The sequence below is a fragment of the Notechis scutatus genome, chromosome 1, assembly GCF_049901735.1.
Source record: "Notechis scutatus isolate UNSWTSFEM ecotype Mainland chromosome 1, rNotScu1.2, whole genome shotgun sequence".
NCBI classification, from domain to species: Eukaryota; Metazoa; Chordata; class Lepidosauria; order Squamata; family Elapidae; genus Notechis; species Notechis scutatus.
The window spans coordinates 85,112,659-85,128,650 of record NC_142009.1 but is presented as its reverse complement, the minus strand read 5'-3'; the positions used below and the strand labels follow the sequence as shown (position 1 = coordinate 85,128,650).

The 15,992-nt window shown below is 40.7% G+C and overlaps 1 protein-coding gene across 7 annotated transcripts in view; it reads right to left on the bottom strand.

Annotated features, from left to right (window-relative positions):
• SYNE1 (spectrin repeat containing nuclear envelope protein 1) overlaps positions 1 to 15,992 on the bottom strand; it is a 292,109-nt gene that overhangs the window by 70,132 nt on the left and 205,985 nt on the right. For all 7 annotated transcript variants that reach the window (XM_087969930.1, XM_087969959.1, XM_087969939.1 and 4 more), the window contains 9 exons: positions 13,143 to 13,316; positions 11,227 to 11,358; positions 9,644 to 9,840; positions 8,631 to 8,763; positions 7,062 to 7,244; positions 6,340 to 6,489; positions 5,300 to 5,476; positions 2,950 to 3,105; positions 411 to 566 (listed from right to left, as the gene is read on the bottom strand). In XM_087969930.1, coding sequence (XP_087826056.1) covers positions 411 to 566; positions 2,950 to 3,105; positions 5,300 to 5,476; positions 6,340 to 6,489; positions 7,062 to 7,244; positions 8,631 to 8,763; positions 9,644 to 9,840; positions 11,227 to 11,358; positions 13,143 to 13,316 — 1,458 coding nt within the window. The remainder of the gene's footprint in view (positions 1 to 410; positions 567 to 2,949; positions 3,106 to 5,299; positions 5,477 to 6,339; positions 6,490 to 7,061; positions 7,245 to 8,630; positions 8,764 to 9,643; positions 9,841 to 11,226; positions 11,359 to 13,142; positions 13,317 to 15,992) is intronic.

Genomic DNA, 15,992 nt, shown 5'->3' with positions numbered 1-15,992 from the left:
GTAAAAAAATTTGAATCCCACTACTGACTGGAATATGTCTTGGAGAAAATCTACCCATGAAAATCTACCGATGTGGTTTTAGAATTGAAAATAATGGCGGGACTCAATCAATCAATCAATGATTAATAGAAATAAATAGTAGAAAGATTTCAGGAATCTAATGTATAATTAATTATTTGATGCACATCATATGGGTTTTAATATTAATCGATAATTCTGCATTTCTAGCTTTTGAATCATCTTCAACATCTGGACTGGGATGGGAGAAGAGAACATGGAAGCACAGCTCTTGATTGGAAGTTATTTTTACTTTTATCATTCAGAATATATGTAGTTTTTTTCTTGATACCAGTGGTTTGAAATCTCCCAATTTCAGGAAGGTACATTTTCTTGCACTCCTTCTTACTTACCTGGTGGTCCAAATTTGCCCAAGAATTATTTAGCTTTTGGAGGGCATCCATAACAGCAAAACAGACTTCTTCTTTTTTGTTTTGTATTAAAGAAAAACCAGTCTGTTCAACTTTTTCAAGTTCTATCTCTTTTGTTTTTAATTGATCTTCAAGTTCCTGAAGGAAATAAAAAATGGTCATATTGTGTTTTTAACTGCATAAGGCTTTTGTAAAATCACTAATTACTAACAACTTATGATTAGAGTTTTCACATTCAGTACAACAAAGAATGAACTGTACTATCAATAAGAAATATCAATTATAAACATACTAGTTTATTTAAAAGTAAAGAATAGCTGTATCAGGAGATAGTAAGAACAGAAGACAATGAATTGGGGAAGATCATAAAGATCTGAAAATCGAAGTCGAAAAATAGTGGCATATTTGGCCATGGTGGTCCCATTGGCACATTGGTGCCATGCCCAAAAATCTTGTATGGCACTTAGAAAAAAAATCTTGTATGGCACATTGATGAAACTTCCATCTGTCACTTACAAAAGGCCACACTGCTTGGAGCCACAAATGTACTAGGCTGATACATTAAAATATTTTAGGCTCTTGGGAAGAACTTGATGTGTATGAAGGCTAAAACCAGGTATAGAACTGGCAGCTATGATGTTACATTATTGTGTATATAATAATACATTAAATTCCTATCCCATCTTGCTCTGGGTGGTTTACAAATTGATAAACATATTTTAAAACAAAGAACAATACAAAACAAAAGCAACACAGAGGAACAGAACTGGCAGAGAAAATAAATCCTACAGGAACAAAGAAAAGGAAGAAAAGAGGCACCAATCATCTCACCAAAGATTAAACATCCCCAACTTTTTTACCAATTAATTTACCAATAAATAAAAAGTTCTACCAAATAGGGAATATTCATAGGTCCTCTATTAACACACCTTACTAATTATATTAATAATATAATGAATAATACCGTGTTTCTCACATAATAAGGCCGGGCCTTATTTTTTTGACCCCGAAAAACGGCTAGGACGTCTTTTCGGGATGACTAATTCTCCCCCCTTGCATCCTCGGGTGGGTGGGCGGGCGGCGACAGCTTGGATATTCGGGAGACCTTCGGGTTCGGGCCACCGTGCTTTCCCTTCTCCCTTGCTGCCGCGGCGTTTGGGCGCAGCCACGTGCGGCCAGTCAGGGCTCCTCCCTGCAACCGGAGCCCTGAGGAGACACTTGGCTTCAGGCGCTCCCGTCTTCCCTTTGCTTTCGAAGGTAAAGCGAATTATTTTACAAAGCCTCCCTGCCCGAGAGGGCAACCCAACCACGTGGGAGGCTAATTTCCCGGGGCCTCTTCCGTTCCTCCCGACCTCCCTACGCTGCGCGCCTCCTGACGCGCCGCTCCCTTCAGCCCAGCGAGCTCTTCCACCTCAAAGAAAGGCCAGGCGGACGGCTGCAGAGTAGCAGCAGCGGGTCTGAGCCGCTCGCAGCGGAAACAGCCACCACCCGTAGCCCGACGCGGGAGAGCGAGCGAGGTTAGCGCCCGCCAGCCCGGGCGAGATTTGGGAACGAGGGGCAGGAGGAGGCACGCACACACCCGCGGCTCACTTTCCCAGCTTTGCCCAGCCCTTACGGCTCTGGTGCGGCCCTGGCGGGCAGCGGCGCCTCCCCGCCGGACCCTCCGCTCATCCCTCCAGGGCCGCGCCAGAGCCGTGGGGCTGGGCAAAGCTGGGAAAGTGAGCCGCAGGGTGTGTGCGTGCCTCCTCCTGCCCCTCGTTCCCAAATCTCGCCCGGGCTGGCGGCGCAACCTCGCTCGTTCTCCCCGCGTCGGGCCACGGTGGTGGCTGTTTCGCTGCGGCGGATCAGACCCGCTGCTGCTGTCTGCAGCCGCCCGCCTGGCCTTCTTTGAGGTGGAAGAGCTCGCTGGGCTGAAGGGAGCGGCGCGATCAGAGCGCGCAGCGTAGGGAGGTCGGGGAGGAACGGAAGAGGCCTCGGAAATTAGCCTCCCACGTGGTGAGCTGCCCTCTCGGGCAGGGAGGCTTTGTAAAATAATCGCTTTACCTTCAAGCAAAGGGAAGACGGGCGCCTGAGCCAAGTGTCTCCTCAGGGCTCCGGTTGCGGGAGGAGCCCTGACTGGCTGCACGTGGCTGCGCCAAACGCCAGCAAGGAGAAAGGGCAACAGGGAGAAGGGAGAAGCAAAGGTGTAAGGTCTCCCGATATGAAGTGCCCCACCAACGCAGGCAGCACCATATCCGGGCATGCAACAAAAGTACTTACTAACGGCAAGCCACCCCCGCTCTCCCCCCATTTCGCATGTTTAATATGGGGCTTAATTTGGGGGGAGGGGCTTAATTTGATTTTATGCCAATAAAACATGGTGGGCCTTCCTATTGGTGGAGACCGTATTGTTGGAGAAACACGGTAGTATTTACATCTGTCCAGATATGCAGTACAATGATATTAATTAGCATTCTGTTCTTGTTTTCAATAAAGTAATAAAACAGATTTGATTCATAATTAATGGCAAAGTTGTTTTTACCTGACAGTCTTTTAGAACATTTTGAACTGATGCTTGATCTCCAATTCTCTGTTGTTCCTTCAGTTTTGTCTCTTGAGTATCAAACCATGTTTTTAGGCTCTGAATGTTATTTTCATATTCTGTCCATGATTCAAGGAAACCTTCCAATAACTGAATCTAAAAGATAGATAGATAGAGGATAGATAGATAGAGATGATAGATAGATAGATAGATAGATAGATAGATAGATAGATAGATAGATAGATAGATAGATAGATAGAGATAATTCACATATTTTTTAATTCTCACTCATTATGTTAAATAAAGAAACATTTCACTGGAAAAAATACATGGGTATTGATCCATGTTTTTTACAATATTGTTTTATAATGAATTTGAAATTGAATCAAAATCCACTGCATACTTTAAAGTTTCAGTTCAGCAAAAGCAATCAATCAAATTCATTTGAATGATTGATACTGGAATGACTGAATTCAATTTAACTGAAGGTTAGATTTTACTTACCGTATTTGCCGGCGTATAAGACGACTGGGCGTATAAGATGAGCCCCCAACATTTCCACTCAAAATATAGAGTTTGTTATATACTCGCCGTATAAGACGACCCCCCACTTGGAGGCATGTTTTTAGGGCAAAAAAGTCATCTCATACGCCGGCAAATACGGTAAGTTGTAACACTTGGGGTATTATGGATATAATTCTTGATTGACACCCCCGCCCCCTTTCCCCAAACTTACAAAGCCACCAAAATGCTTTAGAGAGGCAGCTTCGCCTTTCTCAGGCTGGCACTCAATTCCTCTCCCTTTCTTTGTGACAGCCCCGCGTGCGTGCCATCGGGACTCCAAGGGTGGGGGATGGACAGCTGCCAACTCTCTCTCTCTCTCTCTCTCTCTCTCTGTGTGTGTGTGTGTGTGTGTGTGTGTGTGGTGTGGAGGGTAATTCCGGCTATCTCTGGCCTCCGCTCGGTTTTAAAGTCGCTTGGCCGGTTCCCAAGTCGCAAGCACGCGCTGGCCGGAGACGCGGCGCTGGGTGGCAGCTCGGTGCCGGGAGGCAGATCTTTCTCTCTTAAGCGGGGAGGGGAGGAGGGGACAAGAGGAGGGACGGGACGGGACAGGGGCGGGAGGAGGTCCCTCGCCTTCTTCCACCGCCCACGGACCTTTTCTTCCCAAGGGGACCCTGGAAAGCAGCTCGGGAGCCGGGTGGCCCTGCCCAGCGGGGTCCCATCAGGAACTTCCCGAGGACACCCCCGCCCCAAGCACAGCCCTCCCGGTCTTTCAAAGAGGGAGGGAGAAGAGGGAGGAGCAAATTACCACCCCCGCCCCGCTGCCCAGAAGGAGGGGCGCCACAGTCCACCACCACCACCTTCTCCCCCCACTCCCGGGCCATTACACGGTTCGGGCTGGCTGGCGAGCGGCCCGCCAGAGACCCTCCCGCTCCACCCCCACCCCACCTCCAGATTGGCCTCCATAGCGCGCCTGAGCCGGGCGGAGGGTGGGTGGGTGGGGGAGGAGGAAGGAAGAGACTCCGGCTGGGCTTGAAGGGGCTTCGCAAGTTGCGGAGCTCCGCCCCGTCGCTCTTGCACTGAGTGACAACAACGTATTTACCGGCGTATAAGACGACCCCCCCACTTGGAGGCATGTTTTTCAGGGCAAAAAAGTCATCTTATACGCCGGCAAATACGGTAAGTGCTTTATACAGTTTAGCATGTTCCTGAAATTAAATTCTTAGTTATAATTTCTTACAGCAAGCCAAAATTTCTACACATTTTGTGAAATGTATTTCAATTAACCCATTGTTAGAATCAATGCCGTCAGCCCACTTTGTTGTAATCTTAGCAAAAGGTTTGTTATGACAAACAGGAAGTGAATGTTTAACATATTTGCAATTTTCTAACTAAGAAAGAGATGCTAAGAACTCAGTGAAAAAGTAAAAACTACAGCATGACAAATAAGGTTATATTATAGCCAAGCAACAAAAATATTGGTTTTAAATAAAAGTAACTGCTTTTAAAGATGGTACTATTTACTAAATTAAACACAGTTTTATTCCTAGCAATTGAACCCTAGTAGGTTTTTTTTTTGTAGCATTATACAGGCGGCATGTCATTGCTGCTTTCTGGAAAGATAGACATACAGTATATAAGACTGCATCAATCTGGCTTTGTTAATGGATAGCATTTGATACCATCAGAACAAAATGTGTCTGTACTGCAGTTGGTATACAAATTACTATCTGTGGAAAACACAGAACACATCTTAATTCTTCCTTCAGAATGCAGCTTTATAGCAGCATATAATGCAGCTTTTCTTTCAGATAAGCTATGTTCACACATAACAAGTTTATTTCATTACCTTTTCCATTATCAGACTCTGCAAAATCTGCCACCGCCTGTTCATAATTCCAAGTTGTTCAGCAAAATCCGTCTTGTCACTACGCTTGCTTTCCACATCCTGACTACTAATCTGTAACACTGATTGGTTAACGAAGTCCACGGTTAACTGCTTACAGTTTACATCAATCTTAAAGCCCTTGGGAAAAATACAGAAGAGAAACTCTCATATAGTACAATAGGTATTCTAGCACATGCTGTGCTTTGACTTAACAGTGTTACATCAAACTTTGCCAAAATTTTTGCTGTAATGTCCACCAGTATGCTATACTTTTTCTTTAATTCATTGAGGAGGAAGGAAAATGGTAAATTGTTCTCAGGATTCTACATAGTAAGCTGCTTACTTGATGATGATGGCAGGAAACAGTTGTTTCTCTTATAGTATTTTTTTAAAAAAAGAGATAATTCAAAAAATAATCCTGTAGAGATTTTTTTCATATTAAAAATAAATGTTGAAAAACTTGTCCTTGTATCAAGTCATGGTCTTGCTAAGGCTATGTCTGAGCTTGTTCCTTCCAATCCACTCCCCAACAGGTTCCAGACATGAATATGGAATATTGATATTCAGAACATTAATAATGTTAATATCTGTTCACCCCTGTCAGCAAGTATAACTAGTTATCATCATCATATTGATGATATCTGACCCTTTGCTCCCATATGACCTCCTTAATGCCCTCATATTGATATTAAACAGAAGTGGAGAGAGCACCTTGTTCTGAGAACCACACAAAGAAATTGTCTCAGGTGTGTTCTCTTCCCCTCTTCTAAAAGTAGCTGGAACCAACCCAGAGAGAGGAGATGAACCTCTGAAGCATTTCCACAGGGTAATTACAGGCAAAAGTTGAGTAATTAGAAACTTACATCCTAAATCAATGGGGTTTAAAATCTTCAAATGCAACTGCACAAGTTAAGTATCTACATGTGTAAAACCAGATCCAATGCAATCACGTAGGAGATATCAATGTAAAGCAATTTTCCAACTATTCCCTCTTTAAATACCTTATATTTCTGGAGGTATTCCTGGACAGCTTTGTGTCCCACTATATTTTTTATATTTTCCTCATCCCTAGAAATAGCATTTTCCATCAAAGTAATCCAACTCATGACTTCTGTGATGGCATGGCGAGAAGGAAGCTTATCCATTTGGAGCTGCAAAAAAGTCAATCAAACGAAAACTAAGAGCCAGTACATGCTTTGTTTATAAGTATATCATTATGTATATATTATGATGGAGAATATATGTTCAGATATGAAGCCAACTTTTCTAATTTAAAAACATTCAGCATGCCCAAGGAGAAATAAAAGATTTAAGGAAATATTAAATGATATATATTATAATCTCTCTATCTACACACAAACATACAAACACACACACACAGAGAAATAAATACACACAAAATATAATTGCCAGCACTTTAAAGATACTTTGCCTTTCAGTACCAACAATTGCTGACAAATGCCCAGGGTTTTATTCCTGTGCAGTTCAGTATGCAAACATTTGAATATATATGACTATTTTTTGTCCACACTAAAATAATTTATCCAGTTAGGTCATGTCTGTGAAGCTTTTGCAGCCATCCATTTCCTGAAAACAGGGTTGAGTTTCTGGAAAGAAGAAATTTACGAGCAATGCCTGAATAGAAGATTGTCAGAAAAAGTACTAATACGTATTTACCTATGCATTGAATGAAATGATATGTAGTGAACTGAATTTGCCCTACCTGATGTAGTTTTTCCTGCACTACTGGAATCTGTATGAGCAGTTCTGTCCACTGATTATCAATTTGTGACAGTCCAGCCCTCAAAGATGCAGTATCCACCTTCTTTAGACGGAGAAGATGATTTCCCGTGCTTAGAACAGTAGATTTTTGGGATGATTTTGCATCAACTTCTTTGGAGAATTCCTGAAATAATTGTAATTTGGCATAACTAGCAGGTTTCAGCAGTTTTATCAATAAACTTGGAGTATGAATAGAACAGAAATGCTTTATTCTGAACTGATAATTAAGAGTGCACAGCACTGCAATATATCCATGCACGATTATTTAGCCCCCAAATATGCACTGCTCAAAAAAATAAAGGGAACACAAAAATAAGACATCCTAGATCTGAATGAATGGAATATTCTTATTAAATACTTTGTTCATTACATAATTGAATGTGCTGACAACAAAATCACACAAAAATTATCAATGGAAATCAAATTTAGCAACCCATGGAGGTCTGGATTTGGAGTTACACTCAAAATTAAAGTGGAAAAAAACACTACAGGCTGATCCAACTTTGATGTAATGTCCTTAAAACAAGTCAAAATGAGGCTCAGTAGTGTGTGTGGCCTCCACGTACCTGTATGACCTCCCTACAACGCCTGGGCATGCTCCTGATGAGGTGGCAGATGGTCTCCTGAGGGATCTCCTCCCACACCTTGACTAAAGCATCCCCCAACTCCTGGACAGTCTGTGGTGCAACGTGGCATTGGTGGATGGAGCGAGACATGATGTCCCAGATGTGCTCAATTGGATTCAGGTCTGGGGAACAGGTGGGCCAGTCCATAGCATCAATGCTGCACCCTGCATCGTCTTGCAGGAACTGCTGACACACTCCAGCCACATGAGGTCTTGCATTAGGAGGAACCCAGGGCCAACCGCACCAGCATATGGTCTCACAAGGGGTCTGAGGATCTCATCTCGGTACCTAATGGCAGTCAGGCTACCTCTGGCGAGCACATGGAGGGCTGTGCGGCCCCCTAAAGAATTGCCACCCCACTCCATTACTGACCCACTGCCAAACCGGTCATGCTGGTGAATGTTGCAGGCAGAACATTCTCCACGGCGTCTCCAGACCCTGTCACATCTGTCTCCATCTCATGCTACCACTAGAGTGAAAGCACCGCCAACATTCAAAAGTGACCAAACCATCAGCCAGAAATCATAGGAACTAAGAAGTGGTCTGTGGTCACCACCTGCAGAACCACTCCTTTATTGGGGATGTCTTGCTACCTGCCTATGCTTTCCACCTGTTGTCTATTCCATTTCTACAACAGCATGTGAAATTGATTGTCAATCAGTGTTGCTCCCTAAGTGGACAGTTTGATTTTACAGAAGTGTGATTGACTTGGAGTTACATTGTGTTGTTTAAGTGTTCCCTTTATTTTCTTGAGCAGTGTACAATAGTTCTGGATATTGCCATTATGTGTTGCTTTATAAATTTTCTTCCACAGCTTTAACAATTATGTTACTGAACAATTAGATCATGAAACATCAATGGCTCTATTTTTTATTCATACCTACCAAAAATGCATTCAGATGATCTCGAATCATTTCTAGTTCTTGAGGAACTGTAATAGATTGCTGGGTCCAATATTTCAGACGGTCCATTGCTGACTGGAGCCAATGAATCAGTTCAGCTGAGTCACTCTGATATCTATAAAGAGGATGAAGGACAAATTTATTTCACATTAAGCCACATATATTGATTAGTCTTTCATAAAGACATTTTCTCATGATTTAAAAGGTTCCTGACACAATATTTATCTTAAATATTCAAATTCATTTAAATTCCATTGATTATTTTTATGTAAAATTGTACACTGTCACGGGCAACAACTAAATACATATATACCAACCAATTTCAATTCCTCCCTTCATAGGAGTAGGCAGATTTAAAGATTCTCAGAGACTTTCTTATTTAAAAAAGCAAATGGCAATCAAAAGCCATGTCAATATGTAATCTGAGTGTTACACAATGAACCATAAAATTCAACTCTTTTCCTCCCAGGAAGGTATTTTATAGTTTTTTTCTTTTGTGTCAGATTCCACACTTCCTTAATGTTTTTAATTTTAAAATAATATGATATTTCTAAAGTAAATAATGTTTCTGCAAGCCAAATTATCTGCTTTGGAGATAGAGGGGAAAATATTAGGCTGCTTTGGACTCATTGAATGACACTTAATTAGTTCTTTATAATTCATTCATTCATCACTCATTCATTTATTTTACAATTGATATAGTCAACCCAACTCAAAACATTATGGATGAGTTATATCCAGCACAGTCAAATTATAAAGCAATCACAACAATAAACCAAAAGTATATACATCCCTGGAAATACTGTAATAATTCAACTCTTCCCCAGGTTGGATGCCAATAATAGTTAAAATTGAAAATTGAACTTTAGCATTGTTTTCCTGGAATTCTCTCAAATTTCAAGAAGTAACATGTTATACAGGTAACTGTATTGATGAAATACAAAATGATAAAGAATCCAAACCTATTGGGTTTTTTTTAATGTCATTAGCAATACCTTGTCCAGAGTTTAAGTATAGTTTCCAGTCTGTGCAGTTCTTTAGTAACTTTGTTGGTAGTATTTAACCAATGGTCCCCTATCTGGTTCAGTTGAGTTTCCAATGCTGAACACGTCACAGAGAACAGTAGTTTTTTCCCATCATCCAGCACTTGATAAAGTTTCGGTTGGTATTGACTAAGATTAGATTTCAGGTGCTTTGATAACAAAAGAAAATAAGAGACAATATGAAACCGCAATGATTTCTTTCTTTACTATAATCCATAAGGAAAAAAGAACCTAAAATTTTACCATAAAAGATGTTCCTTGTTGATGTGAAAACATACATTTTGGTAACAATTCATATACTATACATTAAACCTTGTTCATGGTTAATGGATTTTTTGTTTTTCTTTTACCCAGATACTCTAATTTTCCATACATGTATACTCAAATATATACATGCTCATATACATGCATGCCATACATGCACATTCAAATATTCTACATATCATACACTTACATCCTACATAACGTTGCAACTGTATGGCTTGACTTTTAGCCTAAACTAAGTTTGAAATAATTGCCACAGGAAATAATACGGGTACAACCTTGGATGATATTTGCAAAGAAAAACTAATTCTTAACGATAATTGTGATCCAGGAAAATTATAGAGAACTTTATTTCCGATATATAATATCCAGTCATGATTTTCTTTTTTTAATAAATGTCAGATGTAAAGAGATACCTATAACACAGCTACTGGGACAAAAGACTTTCCCTTTCCCTTCCTTAGAATAATTAGTATCAAAATATAACTGCAAACGGGGCTTGAATATTTATGGGAAAAGTTTCCATTGGGATGCACAAGAACTATTCCTATCTAGAGCTTAGTAGTTCATATATTTATATGCATGGTCTTGCCACAAAAAGAAGAGACAAGCCTTTTCTGCTTATGTACGGGTTCCTAGAAAAGATTATCCAAGTTACCTCAGCCGGGTATAGACGACCCACCACCACCCCAGAACGCCTCCAGAAACCCCCGGAAGGACGGCCAAGGAGCGAGCGCGCAGTATGTTCTGTAATATATGCAACTTGCTTAGTTTATGTCTAACTAATTTATCTAATTAATGCAAAAAACCCAAAATCACACAAAATTAGGTATAATCACAGTTGTCTTCTCTATTCTTGTCTCCAGATAGTTATATTCCATGGTATAACAGATCTTTGAGGAAAAAATAAATAAACCCATGTACTACTTGAAGACAGTTAATCCCTCTCATGTAAGTAGGAAAAATATGCACACATTTGCATTGGATTATACATATACATCTTATCATGTTATCAAATAAATGTCTACTTTGATTCTTAGTGTAAATGCACAGAATCCAGAAGGTGTTTGACGTGATGTCCTGTTTGTATTCCCCTTCAAGCATTTGTCCAATGTTGTAAACTCAGCTAGGAACACATCTGGTGTGATCCATGCATCTCTTCTGTTCTTAACTGCAGCCAGGGGAGGGAAGGATGAGTTGCATCGTCATCCCTAAAAAGTTTATGTGTATAAAATGTGCAGGGATGCAGATGGACAAATTACTGCTATTACCTGATAAAGGGAAATCCGATTGGCCAGCCTTTCCTCAGATTCCTCTACCAAGCCAACACTAGGAATGTTGGTTTCAACAGCCTCCAACTGCTGTGTGAGTTCCTGATAATCTTCTTCTAAATGCATCCAAGTCTGCAAACCAAATAATTGCCAAATAATTTCTCAGTGTTTTTCAAATATATCTCTAACAGAAAACTGTGCCACATTGAATTGATTGAGATAGGTAATCTAAAAAAAGATCCTTTTTATTTTATTTTGCTAGTTGGTTATTCTCTAAATATGCAATATACTCTGTTGACTTGAGCAGTTCCAAGGGAAGTACACCAAAAAACAGCTCATTTTGCCTTTAAAAAAGGAAAGCAGATGGCAGTTCATTCAGCTCAGAAAGTTATCACTGCTTCAGTTTCAAGTTTTATTTAGGTGGAAGGTTGTTCCATGATTTGCAGAGAAATTCTGCAATAGAAGTTGCAGATAAATTCTAAATAGCTCTCAAATAAAGCAGATTACAGGAGCCTACACATTATATATTATACATTATTATACATTAGAGCAGGGGTCTCCAACCTTGGCAACTTTAAGCCTGGTGGACTTCAACTCCCAGAATTCCCCAGCCAGCAAAGCTGGCTGGGGAATTCTGGGAGTTGAAGTCCACCAGGCTTAAAGTTGCCAAGGTTGGAGACCCCTGCATTAGAGGACTGGAGGCTAAAACATATGAAGAACGGTTGCAGGAACTGGGTATGTCTATTTTAATGAAAAGAAGGACTAGGGGAGACATGAGAGCAGTGTTCCAGTATCTCAGGTGCTGCCACAAAGAGGAGGGAGTCAAACTATGTTCCAAAGCACCTGAAGGCAAGACAAGCAATGGATGGAAACTAATCAAGGAGAGAAGCAACTTAGAGCTAAGGAGAAATTTCCTGACAGTTAAAGCAATTAATCAGTGGAACAACTTGCCTCCAGAAGTTGTGAATGCTCCAACACTGGAAGTTTTTAAAAAGATGTTGGAAAACCATTTGTCTGAAGTGGTGTAGGGTTTCCTGCCTAAGTAGGGGGTTGGACTAGATGGCCTCCAAGGTCCCTTCCAACTCTGTTATTCTAATTCTATTCTATTGTCTATTGAGACATTAAATATTTAAACTGAAGTAATCAGAAAAGAAAAAGGATTAAGTGCCTACTATTCCTCTACAACCTTTAATGGCATTTTGCTGATGTTCTAAGTTTATTTATCCATCAGTATCAACAACAAAAAATAAACCAGGAGGGATAAACTATGTGGATTAAGGGAAAACATACGTGAAGTTTAGGGAATATTCATTGCAAAAAGAATTTTAGAGAATTGGATACATGAATATGTATACGTGTAGTCCTCGATTTACAACATTCATTAGTGACCATTCAAAGTTACAATGGCACTAAAAAAATGATTTATGATCATTTTTTCACATTTAGGACACTTGCAGGATGGATTTAGGATGGTTGACAACTGGCATGTATTTATGACAAGAAAGATTGTAAAATTTGGTAAAAGTCACTTAACAACTATTTGCTTAGCATGTCTTGCTTAGCAATAGAAATTGTTGGCTCAGTTGTGGTCATAAATCAAGGATTAGCTGTATTACAGAAGTATATAAAAATTGCTACCAATTTTTGCTACCAATTTTTGATATTTTTTGCCAAATTAATAAACAATTAATGTAAAAATGGGATGAAAATGAAGTTATAAAATTTCCATACTGCCCAGGTGGCAAAATGATTTTGGGGTTGCTCAAAAGATTCTGAACTTTTAATGTGATGTCTTCAGGAGACAAATTGAGCCTCTCTGCAAACATTTGCATAACTTTTCTTAAGAAAATTTTTATGCCACTGGCAAACTGAATGAAAATTTAAAATTTAAAGCAAAAGAAAAAAGAAAATTTTACCTCTAGAATATATTCCAGCTCCACTCCTTTCTTATGAGCTTGTTTTAACACTGCAGAGCCTTGTGCCATGAGATCCACATGGATTTGAGCTTCCTTCACAAGAGCAAAGCTGCTTATTTTTCTAAAAAGCGTTTCTGTTAGGATCGTGTGTGCCTCCAGTCCTTGGAAATATTCCTGAGAAAATTATCATTATTTGTTATTAACCATATTTCATTAATATACTGCTGTGGTGCAAACAGTCTAAAATTTTAAACCCCTGATTTTCCCATAGTTTGTGTCTCATTTATGTTCTCAGCGATGGAATAGATTTTGCTGCAGAATCTATTAAGAGTCTTGCTTAGCTAAAAAACTTTCTATCTTTCAGATAGAAAGATATAAGTTGAATTAACAATTCCTTCCTCAGATGCACACTAGGAATTAAATTTGTTTTGTTTCAACTCCAGGTCAGAAGCAAGCATCCTTGACATTTTTAAATAATGTGGTTTTGCATTTAAACTACATCACAAAACAAAATAGCAGGGTTTATTTGAATACACCCAAGATTAAAACACAATTTCTAATTATTTGAAATATTCCTATACACTCTGATTATTGTACTGCCAAAACATGTCTACTCCTTATGGAAGGGGAAATCTATTCCATTATGACTCAAGCCTTAATCACCTTGCATTTAGACTATTCCAATTCACTTTATGTGGAGCTACCTTTTAAAACAACTCAGAAGGTATGAATGGAACAAAATGTAGTGGCTTCAGATAATTAAATTTAATAGAACCACAGTGGTACAGTTATAGCAATGATTGGTAAGAGATTTGTAAGGTTCACACGCTGATCATGTTCATAGTAATTGAAATCTGACTGTTTTCCCATGTATTGGGACAATGTGGAGCTTGAGTCCCTAGAGGATGCTTTGTCTGTCATAGAGTATTTGCCTTCTGATCTTATTACTTTTTTAAAAGTACAAGTTGCCCAGAGGTGTTTGGATCTTGGTAGACTCTAAATTGTACTAAAAAAAAAAAGGTTTCTGGGTCAAATCCAAGGTGACTGGTTTTAATTTATACTGTTCTACATGACTTAGCCTGTCCTGTCTTCAGAATGGCTGCTGTTCTGACCCAAACACTTTTCCAATAAAACAAATACGAACCAAAGGGAACAGAAACCTTTTAATGTTTCTTACAAATCCATGGTTAAAAGGCTGCTGCAAACTAATTAACTTTGATAAGCACAAGCCTTGCCAAAACTGTGCGAGGCTGCCAAAAATAACAGATTACCTAGAGATATTTTACAACACAAGAGTCTTCAAATAGCAACTTAAGATACTGCAATGTCCATGAGGCTCGAGTTTCAAAATGTCTTTGCTTCCTACAAAGAACATTTGCTTCACAGCTGGCTTTTATCTTCTTGAAGGAGGGGCCATTACCTTGCAGCCTTACTCTCGAATCGCCCATGCTGCTGCAGCTGCTCTTTCTTGTGAGCAGGCCTGTGTGCACATGCACTTGGCACAGGCTCCTCAGGAACCTCTTCATTGCTACTGCCAGCCCCCACAATCTCTGAAGGCAGCAGTCCACTCCCTAACGGTCCCGGCCTCTCATCTGAGTCCTCACTCTCCTCAGCCGTCTGTACCTGCTGCTGGCTAACCACAACAGCTGCTGAGAATCTCTACCTCACGTAACATGAGACAAGTGACAACCCAAAGTGAATATTTTGGGAATATTTTGTCACCTTGAAGTTATTTGCTTTTTGCAGTAAAAAGCAATTTATTCCAATAGGTTTTTGATGCAAATGAGGGACAGAGGCTGCTTTTCATGGTTTGGCATTTTATTAAGCAATAATCGACAAAATGCCAAACCATGAAAAGCAACTACTAAGGCAGCCCTTAAAGTTTGCAGTGGCTCACTGGCTAAGATGCTGAGCTTGTCGATCAGAAAGTGTGGCAGTTTGAATCCCTAGCACCGCATAATGGAGTGAGCTCCCGTTACTTGTCCCAGCTTCTGCCAACCTAACAGTTTGAAAGCATGTAAAAATGCAAGTAGAAAAATAGGGACTATTTTAACAGCATTCCATCTGCCTTCGGCGTTTAGTCATGCTGGCCACATGACCACAGAGACGTCTTTGGACAGTGCTGGCTCTTCAGCTTTGAAATGGAGATGAGCACCACCCCCTAGAGTCAGGAACGACTAGCACATATGTGCGAGGGGAAGCTTTACATTTACCTTTAAGGTAGCCGTTAGTAGTCTGCTTTTCATAGGTTGGCATTTTGACAATTATTTTCATCATCTCTGTATTTATTATTGTACAAGAGTCATTTATCAGGCATGATATTCCCCTCTGAAAAAAAAATTGGGGCCGGCCAAAAGAGATCCCCCCACCGCGCGCCAAGAAATCGCTGCCCAGCTCCCTTTTCCTGCCGCTCAGCGGCCTCCGCTCGCACCGCCCGCCCGCCCGGGCTCCGCTCAGGTATCCGGCTGGGGCTGTCAGGAGTTGCTACCGCTGGCGCGGCTCCGCGCAGCTCCAGTCCCGTGTTGCCTCGGGAAGGGAAAGGCAAAACCAGGAGCCGCTGCTGCCGTTGCAAAGCGCCGCCGCGGCTCTTCCTTTTTGCCTTTCCCGTCCTGAGGCAACGCGGGACTGGAGCCACACAGAGCCGCGCCAGCGGTAGCAACTCCTGACTCGGGGCCTCCGAGGGAAGGGGAAGGAGGAGGAGAAGGGGGGGAAAGGGGGGGGGAATTCCCAAAAAAATCAGAATTCCGATTTTAATCGGAAGAATATCATGTCTGTTTATTATATGAGTATTTTGAGGTAAATATTTGCATTAATAAATAAAAAATTTTTTAGCCTTCATTAGCTTTAAAA